Source organism: Pelophylax lessonae, assembly GCF_965119305.1.
Source record: "Pelophylax lessonae genome assembly, chromosome: 3".
NCBI lineage: Eukaryota > Metazoa > Chordata > Amphibia > Anura > Ranidae > Pelophylax > Pelophylax lessonae.
In genome coordinates, this window is record NC_138770.1 from 112014544 (window position 1) to 112035637 (window position 21094).

The window sequence follows — 21094 nt, forward strand, 5'->3', positions numbered from 1 at the left end:
GGGAGGAGCTGTGAAGAGTGTGTATATATAGAGAAATACTAATTAGCTGCCTAATTCAATTAGCTGCAAGTACACCATTCAAGTACACCATTTTAAGTACATTGAAGAGATATTGCAGGAACTGAAGAGATTGAATAGATACTGCAAGAGATTGCTTGGAGTTTTGCAACTGACTCATCTGTATTTTTTGCTGGCTATTGTTGAGAAGGGGAAAGGAATTTGGTCAGGTGTTTGCTATTTGCATTTGCCTAATGAGACTAGCCCATTAAGGTTTTAGAAATTGTTGCTGGGGGAGGAGCTGTGAAGGAGTGTGTATATATAGAGAAATACCTAATTAGCTGGCCTAATTCAATAGCTGCAAGTACACCATTCAAAGTACACCCATTTTAAGTACATTGAAGAGATATTGCAGGAAACTGAAGAGATTGAATAGATACTGCAAGAGATTGGCTTGGAGTTTGTACACTGACTCATCTGTATTTTTTGCTGGCTATTGTTGAGTGCATTAAGGTGTTAGAATTGTATGCTGGGGGAGGAGCTGTGAAGGAGTGTGTATATATAGAGAAATACTAATTAGCTGGCCTAATTCAATTAGCTGCAAGTACACCATTCAAGTACACCATTTTAAGTACATTGAAGAGATATTGCAGGAAACTGAAGAGATTGAATAGATACTGCAAGAGATTGGCTTGGAGTTTGCAACTGACTCATCTGTATTTTTGCTGGCTATTGCTTGAGAAGGGGAAAGGAATTTGGTCAGGTGTTTGCTATTTGCATTTGCCTAATGAGACTAGCCCATTAAGGTGTTAGAATTGTTGCTGGGGGAGGAGCTGTGAAGGAGTGTGTATATATAGAGAAATACTAATTAGCTGGCCTAATTCAATTAGCTGCAAGTACACCATTCAAGTACACCATTTTAAGTACATTGAAGAGATATTGCAGGAAACTGAAGAGATTGAATAGATACTGCAAGAGATTGGCTTGGAGTTTGCAACTGACTCATCTGTATTTTTTGCTGGCTATTGCTTGAGAAGGGGAAAGGAATTTGGTCAGGTGTTTGCTATTGCATTTGCCTAATGAGACTAGCCCATTAAGGTGTTAGAATTGTTGCTGGGGGAGGAGCTGTGAAGGAGTGTGTATATATAGAGAAATACTAATTAGCTGGCCTAATTCAATTAGCTGCAAGTACACCATTCAAGTACACCATTTTAAGTACATTGAAGAGATATTGCAGGAAACTGAAGAGATTGAATAGATACTGCAAGAGATTGGCTTGGAGTTTGCAACTGACTCATCTGTATTTTTTGCTGGCTATTGCTTGAGAAGGGGAAAGGAATTTGGTCAGGTGTTTGCTATTTGCATTTGCTAATGAGACTAGCCCATTAAGGTGTTAGAATTGTTGCTGGGGGAGGAGCTGTGAAGGAGTGTGTATATATAGAGAAATACTAATTAGCTGGCCTAATTCAATTAGCTGCAAGTACACCATTCAAGTACACCATTTTAAGTACATTGAAGAGATATTGCAGGAAACTGAAGAGATTGAATAGATACTGCAAGAGATTGGCTTGGAGTTTGCAACTGACTCATCTGTATTTTTTGCTGGCTATTGCTTGAGAAGGGGAAAGGAATTTGGGTCAGGTGTTTGCTATTTGCATTTGCTAATGAGACTAGCCCATTAAGGTGTTAGAATTGTTGCTGGGGGAGGAGCTGTGAAGGAGTGTGTATATATAGAGAAATACTAATTAGCTGGCCTAATTCAATTAGCTGCAAGTACACCATTCAAGTACACCATTTTAAGTACATTGAAGAGATATTGCAGGAAACTGAAGAGATTGAATAGATACTGCAAGAGATTGGCTTGGAGTTTGCAACTGACTCATCTGTATTTTTTGCTGGCTATTGCTTGAGAAGGGGAAAGGAATTTGGTCAGGTGTTTGCTATTTGCATTTGCTAATGAGACTAGCCCATTAAGGTGTTAGAATTGTTGCTGGGGGAGGAGCTGTGAAGGAGTGTGTATATATAGAGAAATACTAATTAGCTGGCCTAATTCAATTAGCTGCAAGTACACCATTCAAGTACACCATTTTAAGTACATTGAAGAGATATTGCAGGAAACTGAAGAGATTGAATAGATACTGCAAGAGATTGGCTTGGAGTTTGCAACTGACTCATCTGTATTTTTTGCTGGCTATTGCTTGAGAAGGGGAAAGGAATTTGGTCAGGTGTTTGCTATTTGCATTTGCTAATGAGACTAGCCCATTAAGGTGTTAGAATTGTTGCTGGGGGAGGAGCTGTGAAGGAGTGTGTATATATAGAGAAATACTAATTAGCTGGCCTAATTCAATTAGCTGCAAGTACACCATTCAAGTACACCATTTTAAGTACATTGAAGAGATATTGCAGGAAACTGAAGAGATTGAATAGATACTGCAAGAGATTGGCTTGGAGTTTGCAACTGACTCATCTGTATTTTTTGCTGGCTATTGCTTGAGAAGGGGAAAGGAATTTGGTCAGGTGTTTGCTATTTGCATTTGCTAATGAGACTAGCCCATTAAGGTGTTAGAATTGTTGCTGGGGGAGGAGCTGTGAAGGAGTGTGTATATATAGAGAAATACTAATTAGCTGGCCTAATTCAATTAGCTGCAAGTACACCATTCAAGTACACCATTTTAAGTACATTGAAGAGATATTGCAGGAAACTGAAGAGATTGAATAGATACTGCAAGAGATTGGCTTGGAGTTTGCAACTGACTCATCTGTATTTTTGCTGGCTATTGCTTGAGAAGGGGAAAGGAATTTGGTCAGGTGTTTGCTATTTGCATTTGCTAATGAGACTAGCCCATTAAGGTGTTAGAATTGTTGCTGGGGGAGGAGCTGTGAAGGAGTGTGTATATATAGAGAAATACTAATTAGCTGGCCTAATTCAATTAGCTGCAAGTACACCATTCAAGTACACCATTTTAAGTACATTGAAGAGATATTGCAGGAAACTGAAGAGATTGAATAGATACTGCAAGAGATTGGCTTGGAGTTTTGCAACTGACTCATCTGTATTTTTTGCTGGCTATTGCTTGAGAAGGGGAAAGGAATTTGGTCAGGTGTTTGCTATTTGCATTTGCTAATGAGACTAGCCCATTAAGGTGTTAGAATTGTTGCTGGGGGAGGAGCTGTGAAGGAGTGTGTATATATAGAGAAATACTAATTAGCTGGCCTAATTCAATTAGCTGCAAGTACACCATTCAAGTACACCATTTTAAGTACATTGAAGAGATATTGCAGGAAACTGAAGAGATTGAATAGATACTGCAAGAGATTGGCTTGGAGTTTGCAACTGACTCATCTGTATTTTTTGCTGGCTATTGCTTGAGAAGGGGAAAGGAATTTGGTCAGGTGTTTGCTATTTGCATTTGCTAATGAGACTAGCCCATTAAGGTGTTAGAATTGTTGCTGGGGGAGGAGCTGTGAAGGAGTGTGTATATATAGAGAAATACTAATTAGCTGGCCTAATTCAATTAGCTGCAAGTACACCATTCAAGTACACCATTTTAAGTACATTGAAGAGATATTGCAGGAAACTGAAGAGATTGAATAGATACTGCAAGAGATTGGCTTGGAGTTTGCAACTGACTCATCTGTATTTTTTGCTGGCTATTGCTTGAGAAGGGGAAAGGAATTTGGTCAGGTGTTTGCTATTTGCATTTGCTAATGAGACTAGCCCATTAAGGTGTTAGAATTGTTGCTGGGGGAGGAGCTGTGAAGGAGTGTGTATATATAGAGAAATACTAATTAGCTGGCCTAATTCAATTAGCTGCAAGTACACCATTCAAGTACACCATTTTAAGTACATTGAAGAGATATTGCAGGAAACTGAAGAGATTGAATAGATACTGCAAGAGATTGGCTTGGAGTTTGCAACTGACTCATCTGTATTTTTTGCTGGCTATTGCTTGAGAAGGGGAAAGGAATTTGGTCAGGTGTTTGCTATTTGCATTTGCTAATGAGACTAGCCCATTAAGGTGTTAGAATTGTTGCTGGGGGAGGAGCTGTGAAGGAGTGTGTATATATAGAGAAATACTAATTAGCTGGCCTAATTCAATTAGCTGCAAGTACACCATTCAAGTACACCATTTTAAGTACATTGAAGAGATATTGCAGGAAACTGAAGAGATTGAATAGATACTGCAAGAGATTGGCTTGGAGTTTGCAACTGACTCATCTGTATTTTTTGCTGGCTATTGCTTGAGAAGGGGAAAGGAATTTGGTCAGGTGTTTGCTATTTGCATTTGCTAATGAGACTAGCCCATTAAGGTGTTAGAATTGTTGCTGGGGGAGGAGCTGTGAAGGAGTGTGTATATATAGAGAAATACTAATTAGCTGGCCTAATTCAATTAGCTGCAAGTACACCATTCAAGTACACCATTTTAAGTACATTGAAGAGATATTGCAGGAAACTGAAGAGATTGAATAGATACTGCAAGAGATTGGCTTGGAGTTTGCAACTGACTCATCTGTATTTTTTGCTGGCTATTGCTTGAGAAGGGGAAAGGAATTTGGTCAGGTGTTTGCTATTTGCATTTGCTAATGAGACTAGCCCATTAAGGTGTTAGAATTGTTGCTGGGGGAGGAGCTGTGAAGGAGTGTGTATATATAGAGAAATACTAATTAGCTGGCCTAATTCAATTAGCTGCAAGTACACCATTCAAGTACACCATTTTAAGTACATTGAAGAGATATTGCAGGAAACTGAAGAGATTGAATAGATACTGCAAGAGATTGGCTTGGAGTTTGCAACTGACTCATCTGTATTTTTTGCTGGCTATTGCTTGAGAAGGGGAAAGGAATTTGGTCAGGTGTTTGCTATTTGCATTTGCTAATGAGACTAGCCCATTAAGGTGTTAGAATTGTTGCTGGGGGAGGAGCTGTGAAGGAGTGTGTATATATAGAGAAATACTAATTAGCTGGCCTAATTCAATTAGCTGCAAGTACACCATTCAAGTACACCATTTTAAGTACATTGAAGAGATATTGCAGGAAACTGAAGAGATTGAATAGATACTGCAAGAGATTGGCTTGGAGTTTGCAACTGACTCATCTGTATTTTTTGCTGGCTATTGCTTGAGAAGGGGAAAGGAATTTGGTCAGGTGTTTGCTATTTGCATTTGCTAATGAGACTAGCCCATTAAGGTGTTAGAATTGTTGCTGGGGGAGGAGCTGTGAAGGAGTGTGTATATATAGAGAAATACTAATTAGCTGGCCTAATTCAATTAGCTGCAAGTACACCATTCAAGTACACCATTTTAAGTACATTGAAGAGATATTGCAGGAAACTGAAGAGATTGAATAGATACTGCAAGAGATTGGCTTGGAGTTTGCAACTGACTCATCTGTATTTTTTGCTGGCTATTGCTTGAGAAGGGGAAAGGAATTTGGTCAGGTGTTTGCTATTTGCATTTGCTAATGAGACTAGCCCATTAAGGTGTTAGAATTGTTGCTGGGGGAGGAGCTGTGAAGGAGTGTGTATATATAGAGAAATACTAATTAGCTGGCCTAATTCAATTAGCTGCAAGTACACCATTCAAGTACACCATTTTAAGTACATTGAAGAGATATTGCAGGAAACTGAAGAGATTGAATAGATACTGCAAGAGATTGGCTTGGAGTTTGCAACTGACTCATCTGTATTTTTTGCTGGCTATTGCTTGAGAAGGGGAAAGGAATTTGGTCAGGTGTTTGCTATTTGCATTTGCTAATGAGACTAGCCCATTAAGGTGTTAGAATTGTTGCTGGGGGAGGAGCTGTGAAGGAGTGTGTATATATAGAGAAATACTAATTAGCTGGCCTAATTCAATTAGCTGCAAGTACACCATTCAAGTACACCATTTTAAGTACATTGAAGAGATATTGCAGGAAACTGAAGAGATTGAATAGATACTGCAAGAGATTGGCTTGGAGTTTGCAACTGACTCATCTGTATTTTTTGCTGGCTATTGCTTGAGAAGGGGAAAGGAATTTGGTCAGGTGTTTGCTATTTGCATTTGCTAATGAGACTAGCCCATTAAGGTGTTAGAATTGTTGCTGGGGGAGGAGCTGTGAAGGAGTGTGTATATATAGAGAAATACTAATTAGCTGGCCTAATTCAATTAGCTGCAAGTACACCATTCAAGTACACCATTTTAAGTACATTGAAGAGATATTGCAGGAAACTGAAGAGATTGAATAGATACTGCAAGAGATTGGCTTGGAGTTTGCAACTGACTCATCTGTATTTTTTGCTGGCTATTGCTTGAGAAGGGGAAAGGAATTTGGTCAGGTGTTTGCTATTTGCATTTGCTAATGAGACTAGCCCATTAAGGTGTTAGAATTGTTGCTGGGGGAGGAGCTGTGAAGGAGTGTGTATATATAGAGAAATACTAATTAGCTGGCCTAATTCAATTAGCTGCAAGTACACCATTCAAGTACACCATTTTAAGTACATTGAAGAGATATTGCAGGAAACTGAAGAGATTGAATAGATACTGCAAGAGATTGGCTTGGAGTTTGCAACTGACTCATCTGTATTTTTTGCTGGCTATTGCTTGAGAAGGGGAAAGGAATTTGGTCAGGTGTTTGCTATTTGCATTTGCTAATGAGACTAGCCCATTAAGGTGTTAGAATTGTTGCTGGGGGAGGAGCTGTGAAGGAGTGTGTATATATAGAGAAATACTAATTAGCTGGCCTAATTCAATTAGCTGCAAGTACACCATTCAAGTACACCATTTTAAGTACATTGAAGAGATATTGCAGGAAACTGAAGAGATTGAATAGATACTGCAAGAGATTGGCTTGGAGTTTGCAACTGACTCATCTGTATTTTTTGCTGGCTATTGCTTGAGAAGGGGAAAGGAATTTGGTCAGGTGTTTGCTATTTGCATTTGCTAATGAGACTAGCCCATTAAGGTGTTAGAATTGTTGCTGGGGGAGGAGCTGTGAAGGAGTGTGTATATATAGAGAAATACTAATTAGCTGGCCTAATTCAATTAGCTGCAAGTACACCATTCAAGTACACCATTTTAAGTACATTGAAGAGATATTGCAGGAAACTGAAGAGATTGAATAGATACTGCAAGAGATTGGCTTGGAGTTTGCAACTGACTCATCTGTATTTTTTGCTGGCTATTGCTTGAGAAGGGGAAAGGAATTTGGTCAGGTGTTTGCTATTTGCATTTGCTAATGAGACTAGCCCATTAAGGTGTTAGAATTGTTGCTGGGGGAGGAGCTGTGAAGGAGTGTGTATATATAGAGAAATACTAATTAGCTGGCCTAATTCAATTAGCTGCAAGTACACCATTCAAGTACACCATTTTAAGTACATTGAAGAGATATTGCAGGAAACTGAAGAGATTGAATAGATACTGCAAGAGATTGGCTTGGAGTTTGCAACTGACTCATCTGTATTTTTTGCTGGCTATTGCTTGAGAAGGGGAAAGGAATTTGGTCAGGTGTTTGCTATTTGCATTTGCTAATGAGACTAGCCCATTAAGGTGTTAGAATTGTTGCTGGGGGAGGAGCTGTGAAGGAGTGTGTATATATAGAGAAATACTAATTAGCTGGCCTAATTCAATTAGCTGCAAGTACACCATTCAAGTACACCATTTTAAGTACATTGAAGAGATATTGCAGGAAACTGAAGAGATTGAATAGATACTGCAAGAGATTGGCTTGGAGTTTGCAACTGACTCATCTGTATTTTTTGCTGGCTATTGCTTGAGAAGGGGAAAGGAATTTGGTCAGGTGTTTGCTATTTGCATTTGCTAATGAGACTAGCCCATTAAGGTGTTAGAATTGTTGCTGGGGGAGGAGCTGTGAAGGAGTGTGTATATATAGAGAAATACTAATTAGCTGGCCTAATTCAATTAGCTGCAAGTACACCATTCAAGTACACCATTTTAAGTACATTGAAGAGATATTGCAGGAAACTGAAGAGATTGAATAGATACTGCAAGAGATTGGCTTGGAGTTTGCAACTGACTCATCTGTATTTTTTGCTGGCTATTGCTTGAGAAGGGGAAAGGAATTTGGTCAGGTGTTTGCTATTTGCATTTGCTAATGAGACTAGCCCATTAAGGTGTTAGAATTGTTGCTGGGGGAGGAGCTGTGAAGGAGTGTGTATATATAGAGAAATACTAATTAGCTGGCCTAATTCAATTAGCTGCAAGTACACCATTCAAGTACACCATTTTAAGTACATTGAAGAGATATTGCAGGAAACTGAAGAGATTGAATAGATACTGCAAGAGATTGGCTTGGAGTTTGCAACTGACTCATCTGTATTTTTTGCTGGCTATTGCTTGAGAAGGGGAAAGGAATTTGGTCAGGTGTTTGCTATTTGCATTTGCTAATGAGACTAGCCCATTAAGGTGTTAGAATTGTTGCTGGGGGAGGAGCTGTGAAGGAGTGTGTATATATAGAGAAATACTAATTAGCTGGCCTAATTCAATTAGCTGCAAGTACACCATTCAAGTACACCATTTTAAGTACATTGAAGAGATATTGCAGGAAACTGAAGAGATTGAATAGATACTGCAAGAGATTGGCTTGGAGTTTGCAACTGACTCATCTGTATTTTTTGCTGGCTATTGCTTGAGAAGGGGAAAGGAATTTGGTCAGGTGTTTGCTATTTGCATTTGCTAATGAGACTAGCCCATTAAGGTGTTAGAATTGTTGCTGGGGGAGGAGCTGTGAAGGAGTGTGTATATATAGAGAAATACTAATTAGCTGGCCTAATTCAATTAGCTGCAAGTACACCATTCAAGTACACCATTTTAAGTACATTGAAGAGATATTGCAGGAAACTGAAGAGATTGAATAGATACTGCAAGAGATTGGCTTGGAGTTTGCAACTGACTCATCTGTATTTTTTGCTGGCTATTGCTTGAGAAGGGGAAAGGAATTTGGTCAGGTGTTTGCTATTTGCATTTGCTAATGAGACTAGCCCATTAAGGTGTTAGAATTGTTGCTGGGGGAGGAGCTGTGAAGGAGTGTGTATATATAGAGAAATACTAATTAGCTGGCCTAATTCAATTAGCTGCAAGTACACCATTCAAGTACACCATTTTAAGTACATTGAAGAGATATTGCAGGAAACTGAAGAGATTGAATAGATACTGCAAGAGATTGGCTTGGAGTTTGCAACTGACTCATCTGTATTTTTTGCTGGCTATTGCTTGAGAAGGGGAAAGGAATTTGGTCAGGTGTTTGCTATTTGCATTTGCTAATGAGACTAGCCCATTAAGGTGTTAGAATTGTTGCTGGGGGAGGAGCTGTGAAGGAGTGTGTATATATAGAGAAATACTAATTAGCTGGCCTAATTCAATTAGCTGCAAGTACACCATTCAAGTACACCATTTTAAGTACATTGAAGAGATATTGCAGGAAACTGAAGAGATTGAATAGATACTGCAAGAGATTGGCTTGGAGTTTGCAACTGACTCATCTGTATTTTTTGCTGGCTATTGCTTGAGAAGGGGAAAGGAATTTGGTCAGGTGTTTGCTATTTGCATTTGCTAATGAGACTAGCCCATTAAGGTGTTAGAATTGTTGCTGGGGGAGGAGCTGTGAAGGAGTGTGTATATATAGAGAAATACTAATTAGCTGGCCTAATTCAATTAGCTGCAAGTACACCATTCAAGTACACCATTTTAAGTACATTGAAGAGATATTGCAGGAAACTGAAGAGATTGAATAGATACTGCAAGAGATTGGCTTGGAGTTTGCAACTGACTCATCTGTATTTTTTGCTGGCTATTGCTTGAGAAGGGGAAAGGAATTTGGTCAGGTGTTTGCTATTTGCATTTGCTAATGAGACTAGCCCATTAAGGTGTTAGAATTGTTGCTGGGGGAGGAGCTGTGAAGGAGTGTGTATATATAGAGAAATACTAATTAGCTGGCCTAATTCAATTAGCTGCAAGTACACCATTCAAGTACACCATTTTAAGTACATTGAAGAGATATTGCAGGAAACTGAAGAGATTGAATAGATACTGCAAGAGATTGGCTTGGAGTTTGCAACTGACTCATCTGTATTTTTTGCTGGCTATTGCTTGAGAAGGGGAAAGGAATTTGGTCAGGTGTTTGCTATTTGCATTTGCTAATGAGACTAGCCCATTAAGGTGTTAGAATTGTTGCTGGGGGAGGAGCTGTGAAGGAGTGTGTATATATAGAGAAATACTAATTAGCTGGCCTAATTCAATTAGCTGCAAGTACACCATTCAAGTACACCATTTTAAGTACATTGAAGAGATATTGCAGGAAACTGAAGAGATTGAATAGATACTGCAAGAGATTGGCTTGGAGTTTGCAACTGACTCATCTGTATTTTTTGCTGGCTATTGCTTGAGAAGGGGAAAGGAATTTGGTCAGGTGTTTGCTATTTGCATTTGCTAATGAGACTAGCCCATTAAGGTGTTAGAATTGTTGCTGGGGGAGGAGCTGTGAAGGAGTGTGTATATATAGAGAAATACTAATTAGCTGGCCTAATTCAATTAGCTGCAAGTACACCATTCAAGTACACCATTTTAAGTACATTGAAGAGATATTGCAGGAAACTGAAGAGATTGAATAGATACTGCAAGAGATTGGCTTGGAGTTTGCAACTGACTCATCTGTATTTTTTGCTGGCTATTGCTTGAGAAGGGGAAAGGAATTTGGTCAGGTGTTTGCTATTTGCATTTGCTAATGAGACTAGCCCATTAAGGTGTTAGAATTGTTGCTGGGGGAGGAGCTGTGAAGGAGTGTGTATATATAGAGAAATACTAATTAGCTGGCCTAATTCAATTAGCTGCAAGTACACCATTCAAGTACACCATTTTAAGTACATTGAAGAGATATTGCAGGAAACTGAAGAGATTGAATAGATACTGCAAGAGATTGGCTTGGAGTTTGCAACTGACTCATCTGTATTTTTTGCTGGCTATTGCTTGAGAAGGGGAAAGGAATTTGGTCAGGTGTTTGCTATTTGCATTTGCTAATGAGACTAGCCCATTAAGGTGTTAGAATTGTTGCTGGGGGAGGAGCTGTGAAGGAGTGTGTATATATAGAGAAATACTAATTAGCTGGCCTAATTCAATTAGCTGCAAGTACACCATTCAAGTACACCATTTTAAGTACATTGAAGAGATATTGCAGGAAACTGAAGAGATTGAATAGATACTGCAAGAGATTGGCTTGGAGTTTGCAACTGACTCATCTGTATTTTTTGCTGGCTATTGCTTGAGAAGGGGAAAGGAATTTGGTCAGGTGTTTGCTATTTGCATTTGCTAATGAGACTAGCCCATTAAGGTGTTAGAATTGTTGCTGGGGGAGGAGCTGTGAAGGAGTGTGTATATATAGAGAAATACTAATTAGCTGGCCTAATTCAATTAGCTGCAAGTACACCATTCAAGTACACCATTTTAAGTACATTGAAGAGATATTGCAGGAAACTGAAGAGATTGAATAGATACTGCAAGAGATTGGCTTGGAGTTTGCAACTGACTCATCTGTATTTTTTGCTGGCTATTGCTTGAGAAGGGGAAAGGAATTTGGTCAGGTGTTTGCTATTTGCATTTGCTAATGAGACTAGCCCATTAAGGTGTTAGAATTGTTGCTGGGGGAGGAGCTGTGAAGGAGTGTGTATATATAGAGAAATACTAATTAGCTGGCCTAATTCAATTAGCTGCAAGTACACCATTCAAGTACACCATTTTAAGTACATTGAAGAGATATTGCAGGAAACTGAAGAGATTGAATAGATACTGCAAGAGATTGGCTTGGAGTTTGCAACTGACTCATCTGTATTTTTTGCTGGCTATTGCTTGAGAAGGGGAAAGGAATTTGGTCAGGTGTTTGCTATTTGCATTTGCTAATGAGACTAGCCCATTAAGGTGTTAGAATTGTTGCTGGGGGAGGAGCTGTGAAGGAGTGTGTATATATAGAGAAATACTAATTAGCTGGCCTAATTCAATTAGCTGCAAGTACACCATTCAAGTACACCATTTTAAGTACATTGAAGAGATATTGCAGGAAACTGAAGAGATTGAATAGATACTGCAAGAGATTGGCTTGGAGTTTGCAACTGACTCATCTGTATTTTTTGCTGGCTATTGCTTGAGAAGGGGAAAGGAATTTGGTCAGGTGTTTGCTATTTGCATTTGCTAATGAGACTAGCCCATTAAGGTGTTAGAATTGTTGCTGGGGGAGGAGCTGTGAAGGAGTGTGTATATATAGAGAAATACTAATTAGCTGGCCTAATTCAATTAGCTGCAAGTACACCATTCAAGTACACCATTTTAAGTACATTGAAGAGATATTGCAGGAAACTGAAGAGATTGAATAGATACTGCAAGAGATTGGCTTGGAGTTTGCAACTGACTCATCTGTATTTTTTGCTGGCTATTGCTTGAGAAGGGGAAAGGAATTTGGTCAGGTGTTTGCTATTTGCATTTGCTAATGAGACTAGCCCATTAAGGTGTTAGAATTGTTGCTGGGGGAGGAGCTGTGAAGGAGTGTGTATATATAGAGAAATACTAATTAGCTGGCCTAATTCAATTAGCTGCAAGTACACCATTCAAGTACACCATTTTAAGTACATTGAAGAGATATTGCAGGAAACTGAAGAGATTGAATAGATACTGCAAGAGATTGGCTTGGAGTTTGCAACTGACTCATCTGTATTTTTTGCTGGCTATTGCTTGAGAAGGGGAAAGGAATTTGGTCAGGTGTTTGCTATTTGCATTTGCTAATGAGACTAGCCCATTAAGGTGTTAGAATTGTTGCTGGGGGAGGAGCTGTGAAGGAGTGTGTATATATAGAGAAATACTAATTAGCTGGCCTAATTCAATTAGCTGCAAGTACACCATTCAAGTACACCATTTTAAGTACATTGAAGAGATATTGCAGGAAACTGAAGAGATTGAATAGATACTGCAAGAGATTGGCTTGGAGTTTGCAACTGACTCATCTGTATTTTTTGCTGGCTATTGCTTGAGAAGGGGAAAGGAATTTGGTCAGGTGTTTGCTATTTGCATTTGCTAATGAGACTAGCCCATTAAGGTGTTAGAATTGTTGCTGGGGGAGGAGCTGTGAAGGAGTGTGTATATATAGAGAAATACTAATTAGCTGGCCTAATTCAATTAGCTGCAAGTACACCATTCAAGTACACCATTTTAAGTACATTGAAGAGATATTGCAGGAAACTGAAGAGATTGAATAGATACTGCAAGAGATTGGCTTGGAGTTTGCAACTGACTCATCTGTATTTTTTGCTGGCTATTGCTTGAGAAGGGGAAAGGAATTTGGTCAGGTGTTTGCTATTTGCATTTGCTAATGAGACTAGCCCATTAAGGTGTTAGAATTGTTGCTGGGGGAGGAGCTGTGAAGGAGTGTGTATATATAGAGAAATACTAATTAGCTGGCCTAATTCAATTAGCTGCAAGTACACCATTCAAGTACACCATTTTAAGTACATTGAAGAGATATTGCAGGAAACTGAAGAGATTGAATAGATACTGCAAGAGATTGGCTTGGAGTTTGCAACTGACTCATCTGTATTTTTTGCTGGCTATTGCTTGAGAAGGGGAAAGGAATTTGGTCAGGTGTTTGCTATTTGCATTTGCTAATGAGACTAGCCCATTAAGGTGTTAGAATTGTTGCTGGGGGAGGAGCTGTGAAGGAGTGTGTATATATAGAGAAATACTAATTAGCTGGCCTAATTCAATTAGCTGCAAGTACACCATTCAAGTACACCATTTTAAGTACATTGAAGAGATATTGCAGGAAACTGAAGAGATTGAATAGATACTGCAAGAGATTGGCTTGGAGTTTGCAACTGACTCATCTGTATTTTTTGCTGGCTATTGCTTGAGAAGGGGAAAGGAATTTGGTCAGGTGTTTGCTATTTGCATTTGCTAATGAGACTAGCCCATTAAGGTGTTAGAATTGTTGCTGGGGGAGGAGCTGTGAAGGAGTGTGTATATATAGAGAAATACTAATTAGCTGGCCTAATTCAATTAGCTGCAAGTACACCATTCAAGTACACCATTTTAAGTACATTGAAGAGATATTGCAGGAAACTGAAGAGATTGAATAGATACTGCAAGAGATTGGCTTGGAGTTTGCAACTGACTCATCTGTATTTTTTGCTGGCTATTGCTTGAGAAGGGGAAAGGAATTTGGTCAGGTGTTTGCTATTTGCATTTGCTAATGAGACTAGCCCATTAAGGTGTTAGAATTGTTGCTGGGGGAGGAGCTGTGAAGGAGTGTGTATATATAGAGAAATACTAATTAGCTGGCCTAATTCAATTAGCTGCAAGTACACCATTCAAGTACACCATTTTAAGTACATTGAAGAGATATTGCAGGAAACTGAAGAGATTGAATAGATACTGCAAGAGATTGGCTTGGAGTTTGCAACTGACTCATCTGTATTTTTTGCTGGCTATTGCTTGAGAAGGGGAAAGGAATTTGGTCAGGTGTTTGCTATTTGCATTTGCTAATGAGACTAGCCCATTAAGGTGTTAGAATTGTTGCTGGGGGAGGAGCTGTGAAGGAGTGTGTATATATAGAGAAATACTAATTAGCTGGCCTAATTCAATTAGCTGCAAGTACACCATTCAAGTACACCATTTTAAGTACATTGAAGAGATATTGCAGGAAACTGAAGAGATTGAATAGATACTGCAAGAGATTGGCTTGGAGTTTGCAACTGACTCATCTGTATTTTTTGCTGGCTATTGCTTGAGAAGGGGAAAGGAATTTGGTCAGGTGTTTGCTATTTGCATTTGCTAATGAGACTAGCCCATTAAGGTGTTAGAATTGTTGCTGGGGGAGGAGCTGTGAAGGAGTGTGTATATATAGAGAAATACTAATTAGCTGGCCTAATTCAATTAGCTGCAAGTACACCATTCAAGTACACCATTTTAAGTACATTGAAGAGATATTGCAGGAAACTGAAGAGATTGAATAGATACTGCAAGAGATTGGCTTGGAGTTTGCAACTGACTCATCTGTATTTTTTGCTGGCTATTGCTTGAGAAGGGGAAAGGAATTTGGTCAGGTGTTTGCTATTTGCATTTGCTAATGAGACTAGCCCATTAAGGTGTTAGAATTGTTGCTGGGGGAGGAGCTGTGAAGGAGTGTGTATATATAGAGAAATACTAATTAGCTGGCCTAATTCAATTAGCTGCAAGTACACCATTCAAGTACACCATTTTAAGTACATTGAAGAGATATTGCAGGAAACTGAAGAGATTGAATAGATACTGCAAGAGATTGGCTTGGAGTTTGCAACTGACTCATCTGTATTTTTTGCTGGCTATTGCTTGAGAAGGGGAAAGGAATTTGGTCAGGTGTTTGCTATTTGCATTTGCTAATGAGACTAGCCCATTAAGGTGTTAGAATTGTTGCTGGGGGAGGAGCTGTGAAGGAGTGTGTATATATAGAGAAATACTAATTAGCTGGCCTAATTCAATTAGCTGCAAGTACACCATTCAAGTACACCATTTTAAGTACATTGAAGAGATATTGCAGGAAACTGAAGAGATTGAATAGATACTGCAAGAGATTGGCTTGGAGTTTGCAACTGACTCATCTGTATTTTTTGCTGGCTATTGCTTGAGAAGGGGAAAGGAATTTGGTCAGGTGTTTGCTATTTGCATTTGCTAATGAGACTAGCCCATTAAGGTGTTAGAATTGTTGCTGGGGGAGGAGCTGTGAAGGAGTGTGTATATATAGAGAAATACTAATTAGCTGGCCTAATTCAATTAGCTGCAAGTACACCATTCAAGTACACCATTTTAAGTACATTGAAGAGATATTGCAGGAAACTGAAGAGATTGAATAGATACTGCAAGAGATTGGCTTGGAGTTTGCAACTGACTCATCTGTATTTTTTGCTGGCTATTGCTTGAGAAGGGGAAAGGAATTTGGTCAGGTGTTTGCTATTTGCATTTGCTAATGAGACTAGCCCATTAAGGTGTTAGAATTGTTGCTGGGGGAGGAGCTGTGAAGGAGTGTGTATATATAGAGAAATACTAATTAGCTGGCCTAATTCAATTAGCTGCAAGTACACCATTCAAGTACACCATTTTAAGTACATTGAAGAGATATTGCAGGAAACTGAAGAGATTGAATAGATACTGCAAGAGATTGGCTTGGAGTTTGCAACTGACTCATCTGTATTTTTTGCTGGCTATTGCTTGAGAAGGGGAAAGGAATTTGGTCAGGTGTTTGCTATTTGCATTTGCTAATGAGACTAGCCCATTAAGGTGTTAGAATTGTTGCTGGGGGAGGAGCTGTGAAGGAGTGTGTATATATAGAGAAATACTAATTAGCTGGCCTAATTCAATTAGCTGCAAGTACACCATTCAAGTACACCATTTTAAGTACATTGAAGAGATATTGCAGGAAACTGAAGAGATTGAATAGATACTGCAAGAGATTGGCTTGGAGTTTGCAACTGACTCATCTGTATTTTTTGCTGGCTATTGCTTGAGAAGGGGAAAGGAATTTGGTCAGGTGTTTGCTATTTGCATTTGCTAATGAGACTAGCCCATTAAGGTGTTAGAATTGTTGCTGGGGGAGGAGCTGTGAAGGAGTGTGTATATATAGAGAAATACTAATTAGCTGGCCTAATTCAATTAGCTGCAAGTACACCATTCAAGTACACCATTTTAAGTACATTGAAGAGATATTGCAGGAAACTGAAGAGATTGAATAGATACTGCAAGAGATTGGCTTGGAGTTTGCAACTGACTCATCTGTATTTTTTGCTGGCTATTGCTTGAGAAGGGGAAAGGAATTTGGTCAGGTGTTTGCTATTTGCATTTGCTAATGAGACTAGCCCATTAAGGTGTTAGAATTGTTGCTGGGGGAGGAGCTGTGAAGGAGTGTGTATATATAGAGAAATACTAATTAGCTGGCCTAATTCAATTAGCTGCAAGTACACCATTCAAGTACACCATTTTAAGTACATTGAAGAGATATTGCAGGAAACTGAAGAGATTGAATAGATACTGCAAGAGATTGGCTTGGAGTTTGCAACTGACTCATCTGTATTTTTTGCTGGCTATTGCTTGAGAAGGGGAAAGGAATTTGGTCAGGTGTTTGCTATTTGCATTTGCTAATGAGACTAGCCCATTAAGGTGTTAGAATTGTTGCTGGGGGAGGAGCTGTGAAGGAGTGTGTATATATAGAGAAATACTAATTAGCTGGCCTAATTCAATTAGCTGCAAGTACACCATTCAAGTACACCATTTTAAGTACATTGAAGAGATATTGCAGGAAACTGAAGAGATTGAATAGATACTGCAAGAGATTGGCTTGGAGTTTGCAACTGACTCATCTGTATTTTTTGCTGGCTATTGCTTGAGAAGGGGAAAGGAATTTGGTCAGGTGTTTGCTATTTGCATTTGCTAATGAGACTAGCCCATTAAGGTGTTAGAATTGTTGCTGGGGGAGGAGCTGTGAAGGAGTGTGTATATATAGAGAAATACTAATTAGCTGGCCTAATTCAATTAGCTGCAAGTACACCATTCAAGTACACCATTTTAAGTACATTGAAGAGATATTGCAGGAAACTGAAGAGATTGAATAGATACTGCAAGAGATTGGCTTGGAGTTTGCAACTGACTCATCTGTATTTTTTGCTGGCTATTGCTTGAGAAGGGGAAAGGAATTTGGTCAGGTGTTTGCTATTTGCATTTGCTAATGAGACTAGCCCATTAAGGTGTTAGAATTGTTGCTGGGGGAGGAGCTGTGAAGGAGTGTGTATATATAGAGAAATACTAATTAGCTGGCCTAATTCAATTAGCTGCAAGTACACCATTCAAGTACACCATTTTAAGTACATTGAAGAGATATTGCAGGAGATAGTCAGGAGGTAGGCTGGAAGGTGGAAAACTAAAAAAAAAAAAAAAAGGTAAGATTTGTTTGACTTAAATTTACATTTTTTTTTCTCCTCTTTAAAATGGCAGACTTGGTTCAGTGCAGGAATTGTTGTGCATTTATTTCATGTTCCACTCTTTGGAGATTCGGATGCTGTCAGATCTGTAGGCAATTCTCCTTACTGCAGCAGGAAATTGCATTTTTGAAATCAGAGATATTTAAATTATCTGTTAAACAAACTCCAGCTGGGACTGCTGCAATGCCACTGCCACAGAGGACCCCCAGAAATGGCAGATGGGTTACTGTAGGTTCTGGAAGACTTAGAGTGGTGGATAGAAGACAAGTCCCACAGTCGGTGGTTCTCCAAAATTCATTTGCAGCACTCTCAGAATGTAAGGACAACATGGATATGGACTCAAGCACAGAGGGTGAGAAACCATCGACTCCTATGTCTAATGTATGCAAGACTGCAGCCAAGGACAAAAAAGATAAAGTGAAGTCTCAAAGGAAGCAGCTGTTGCTGGGTGATTCAATCATAAGAAGTGTGGAGCTTAAAGAAAATGGTTCTGTGAGATGTCTCCCTGGTGCTACTGCTAGGCGAGATAGAAGACGTATTATTAATATTGTTAAGCAAGCAAAGCAGGAAGGGGACGTGGATGTTCTTGTCCATCTAGGGACAAATGACCTGGCTTGCAATGAAATGTCAGAGGTGAAAAAATCTTTTATCACACTTGGAAATGACATACAGCATTTTGCATCCACCATTTCATTTTCTGAAGTTCTGCCTGTGCATAATGTTCAGAATGATAGGCAGAGGCGCATAAAGGAGTTCAACATATGGCTTAGTAAATGGTGTCAAGAGCAAGGATTTGGCTTTGTTTCTCATGATAGCTCTACTTGGAATAGAAAGGAACTGTACAAAAAAGATGGTTTGCACCTTTCTCTCAAAGGAACAAATGTACTTAGTGAACAACTCCAAGAATTTGCGAAAGAGTATTTAAACTAGGAAGGGGGGGCAAAAGAGTGAAAATACAAGAGTCCAATTGTAAAATTCAAAATTTTTTAACATTTTCGGCCAATTTGTTTTATGCTACATATGTTTGGTAAAAAAAATCACAAAAAGCGTATTTTGATTGGTTTGCGCAAAAGTTATCCCGTTTACTAACAAAGGGAAAGATTTTTGTAATTTTTGTTGTTTTTCTTTTTAATGCGTAATGGCGGCGATCTGCGATTTATTTTGCGGTACTGCGACATTGCGGCGGACAGATCGGACCTTTGACTGACATTTTTGACACTTTTGGGGTTACCAGTGACATTTCTACAGTAATCAGTGCTATACATATGCACTGTTACTGTAAAATTACACTGGCAGTGAAGGGGTTAACTTTATTTGAGAGGGAGGGGCTGTGTGTGTCCCTAGGGGCGTGATTCTAACTGTGATTGGCTGTGGCTTGAGCTGTAGGAACAATGATCAAAGGTCCTACATAGTAGAACCGTATGATCATAGTTTCTACACAGGGGAGAATGACAGGCGGCTTGTTTACACTAGCCGCCTGACTTTCTCCCTCTGCAGCGACGATCGCCGAGTGACCGGCGGACATTCCTGGTTGTCACCAGAACTAGTGCCCCCAATGGAAAATGTTCCCTTTGTTCCTGTTCTGGGTACAACCCAAAAATTTGTGATTTTCTTTCACTTTAATGTGATGATGATGGTTAAGCAGGACAGGTAGAGAGGGAGAATCTCCCTAACAGGGTCATAAACGGCACTAAAAAATGTTACAGGAACTTTAATCTCTCTTCACTCTATCCAAAAAGAAAAAAAAAAATTGCCTTTAGTTATACTTTCATGTTTAGTCCCAATGTATATTATAGGATACACTCACCTGCCCCTTGGACCTGAGTGTTCTGAAGTAGGAAGAAGTTATGCTGCTTCTTACCGCCTTTCGCACCTAACAACAAATAGCGAGAATAAATATACATCCAGAGCAGTAAAGATCTAATCTGATTCATTAATGATCTGTCCAGAGATGGAGGAACTTACAGTGCCTAGAAAAAGTATTTTTATCCCTTGAAATTTTCCACATTTTGTTATGTTACAACCAAAAACGTAAATGTATTTTATTGGGATTTTATGTGATAGACCAACACAAAGTGGCACATAATTGTGAAGTGGAAGGAAAATTATTAATGGTTTTCAAATTTGTTTTACAAATAAATATTTAAAAAAAAATGCATCTGTATTCAGCCCCCTTAAAGCCTCGTACACCCGATCAGATTATCGAACGATCTGTCGTCTGTTTTTTGTTGCATGCTAGTCTCATATCGAAAGTGAAGAGGTTACATTCTTACATAAATTCCCGTATGACAGAATTCAACTTCAGTAGTGATGTAATGTGCTGAATTGTTTTGTATGTGTTCTTTCGTTTCTAAGCATGCCTAGTCTTGCTCTTACGATTTTTTTTCGGACGGAAACTGTACTAATTAAATGAAAATCGGACGTTGTGTTGACGTTCGATAAAAATTTTATAGCCTGCACATCCAGTTTTTGTCTTCTGAAAACTCGTTATTGGCTGTTGAAATCAATATACTAACAATCCGAAAATCGGCAGATCGTTCGTCGGATGAAATTTTACTTCCGATTTTCGTATCGTGTGTACGGGCTTTTACTCTGATACCCCTAACTATAATCTAGTAGAACCAATTGCCTTCAGAAGTCACCTAATTAGTAAATAGAGCCTACCTGTGTGTAATTTAATCTCCGTATCAATACAGCTGTTCCATAAAGCCCCCAGAGATTTGTTAGAGAACCTTAGTGAACAAACAGCATCATAAAGGCCAGGAAACACACCGGACAGGTCAGGGATAAAGTTGTGGAGAAGTTTAAAGCAGGATTAAGTTATAAAAAAATATCCCAAGCTTTGACCATCTCACAGGGGAATTGTTCAATCCATCATCTGAAAATGGAAAGAGTATGGCACAACTGCAAACCTACCAAGACAGGGCCGTCCACCTACACTGACAGACCGGGCAGGGAGAGCATCAAGCAGAGAAGTGGCCAAGAGGCCCATGGTAACTCTGGAGGAGCTGCAGAGATCCACAGCTCAGGTAGAAGAATCTATCCACAGGACAACTATATGTCCTGCACTCCACAAATCTGGCCTTTTTGGATGAGTGACAAGAAGAAAGCCATGACTAA

General features: G+C 39.1%; 1 protein-coding gene across 1 annotated transcript in view; it reads right to left on the reverse strand.

Moving 5' to 3' along the window:
- Positions 1 to 21094, reverse strand: part of LOC309550105 (adhesion G protein-coupled receptor F5-like) — a gene marked incomplete at its 5' end in the record, with an annotated part of 389437 nt that overhangs the window by 20444 nt on the left and 347899 nt on the right. The window contains one exon of the mRNA XM_082250562.1: positions 19782 to 19847. Within this exon, the coding sequence (XP_082106688.1) occupies positions 19782 to 19847 (66 nt within the window). The remainder of the gene's footprint in view (positions 1 to 19781; positions 19848 to 21094) is intronic.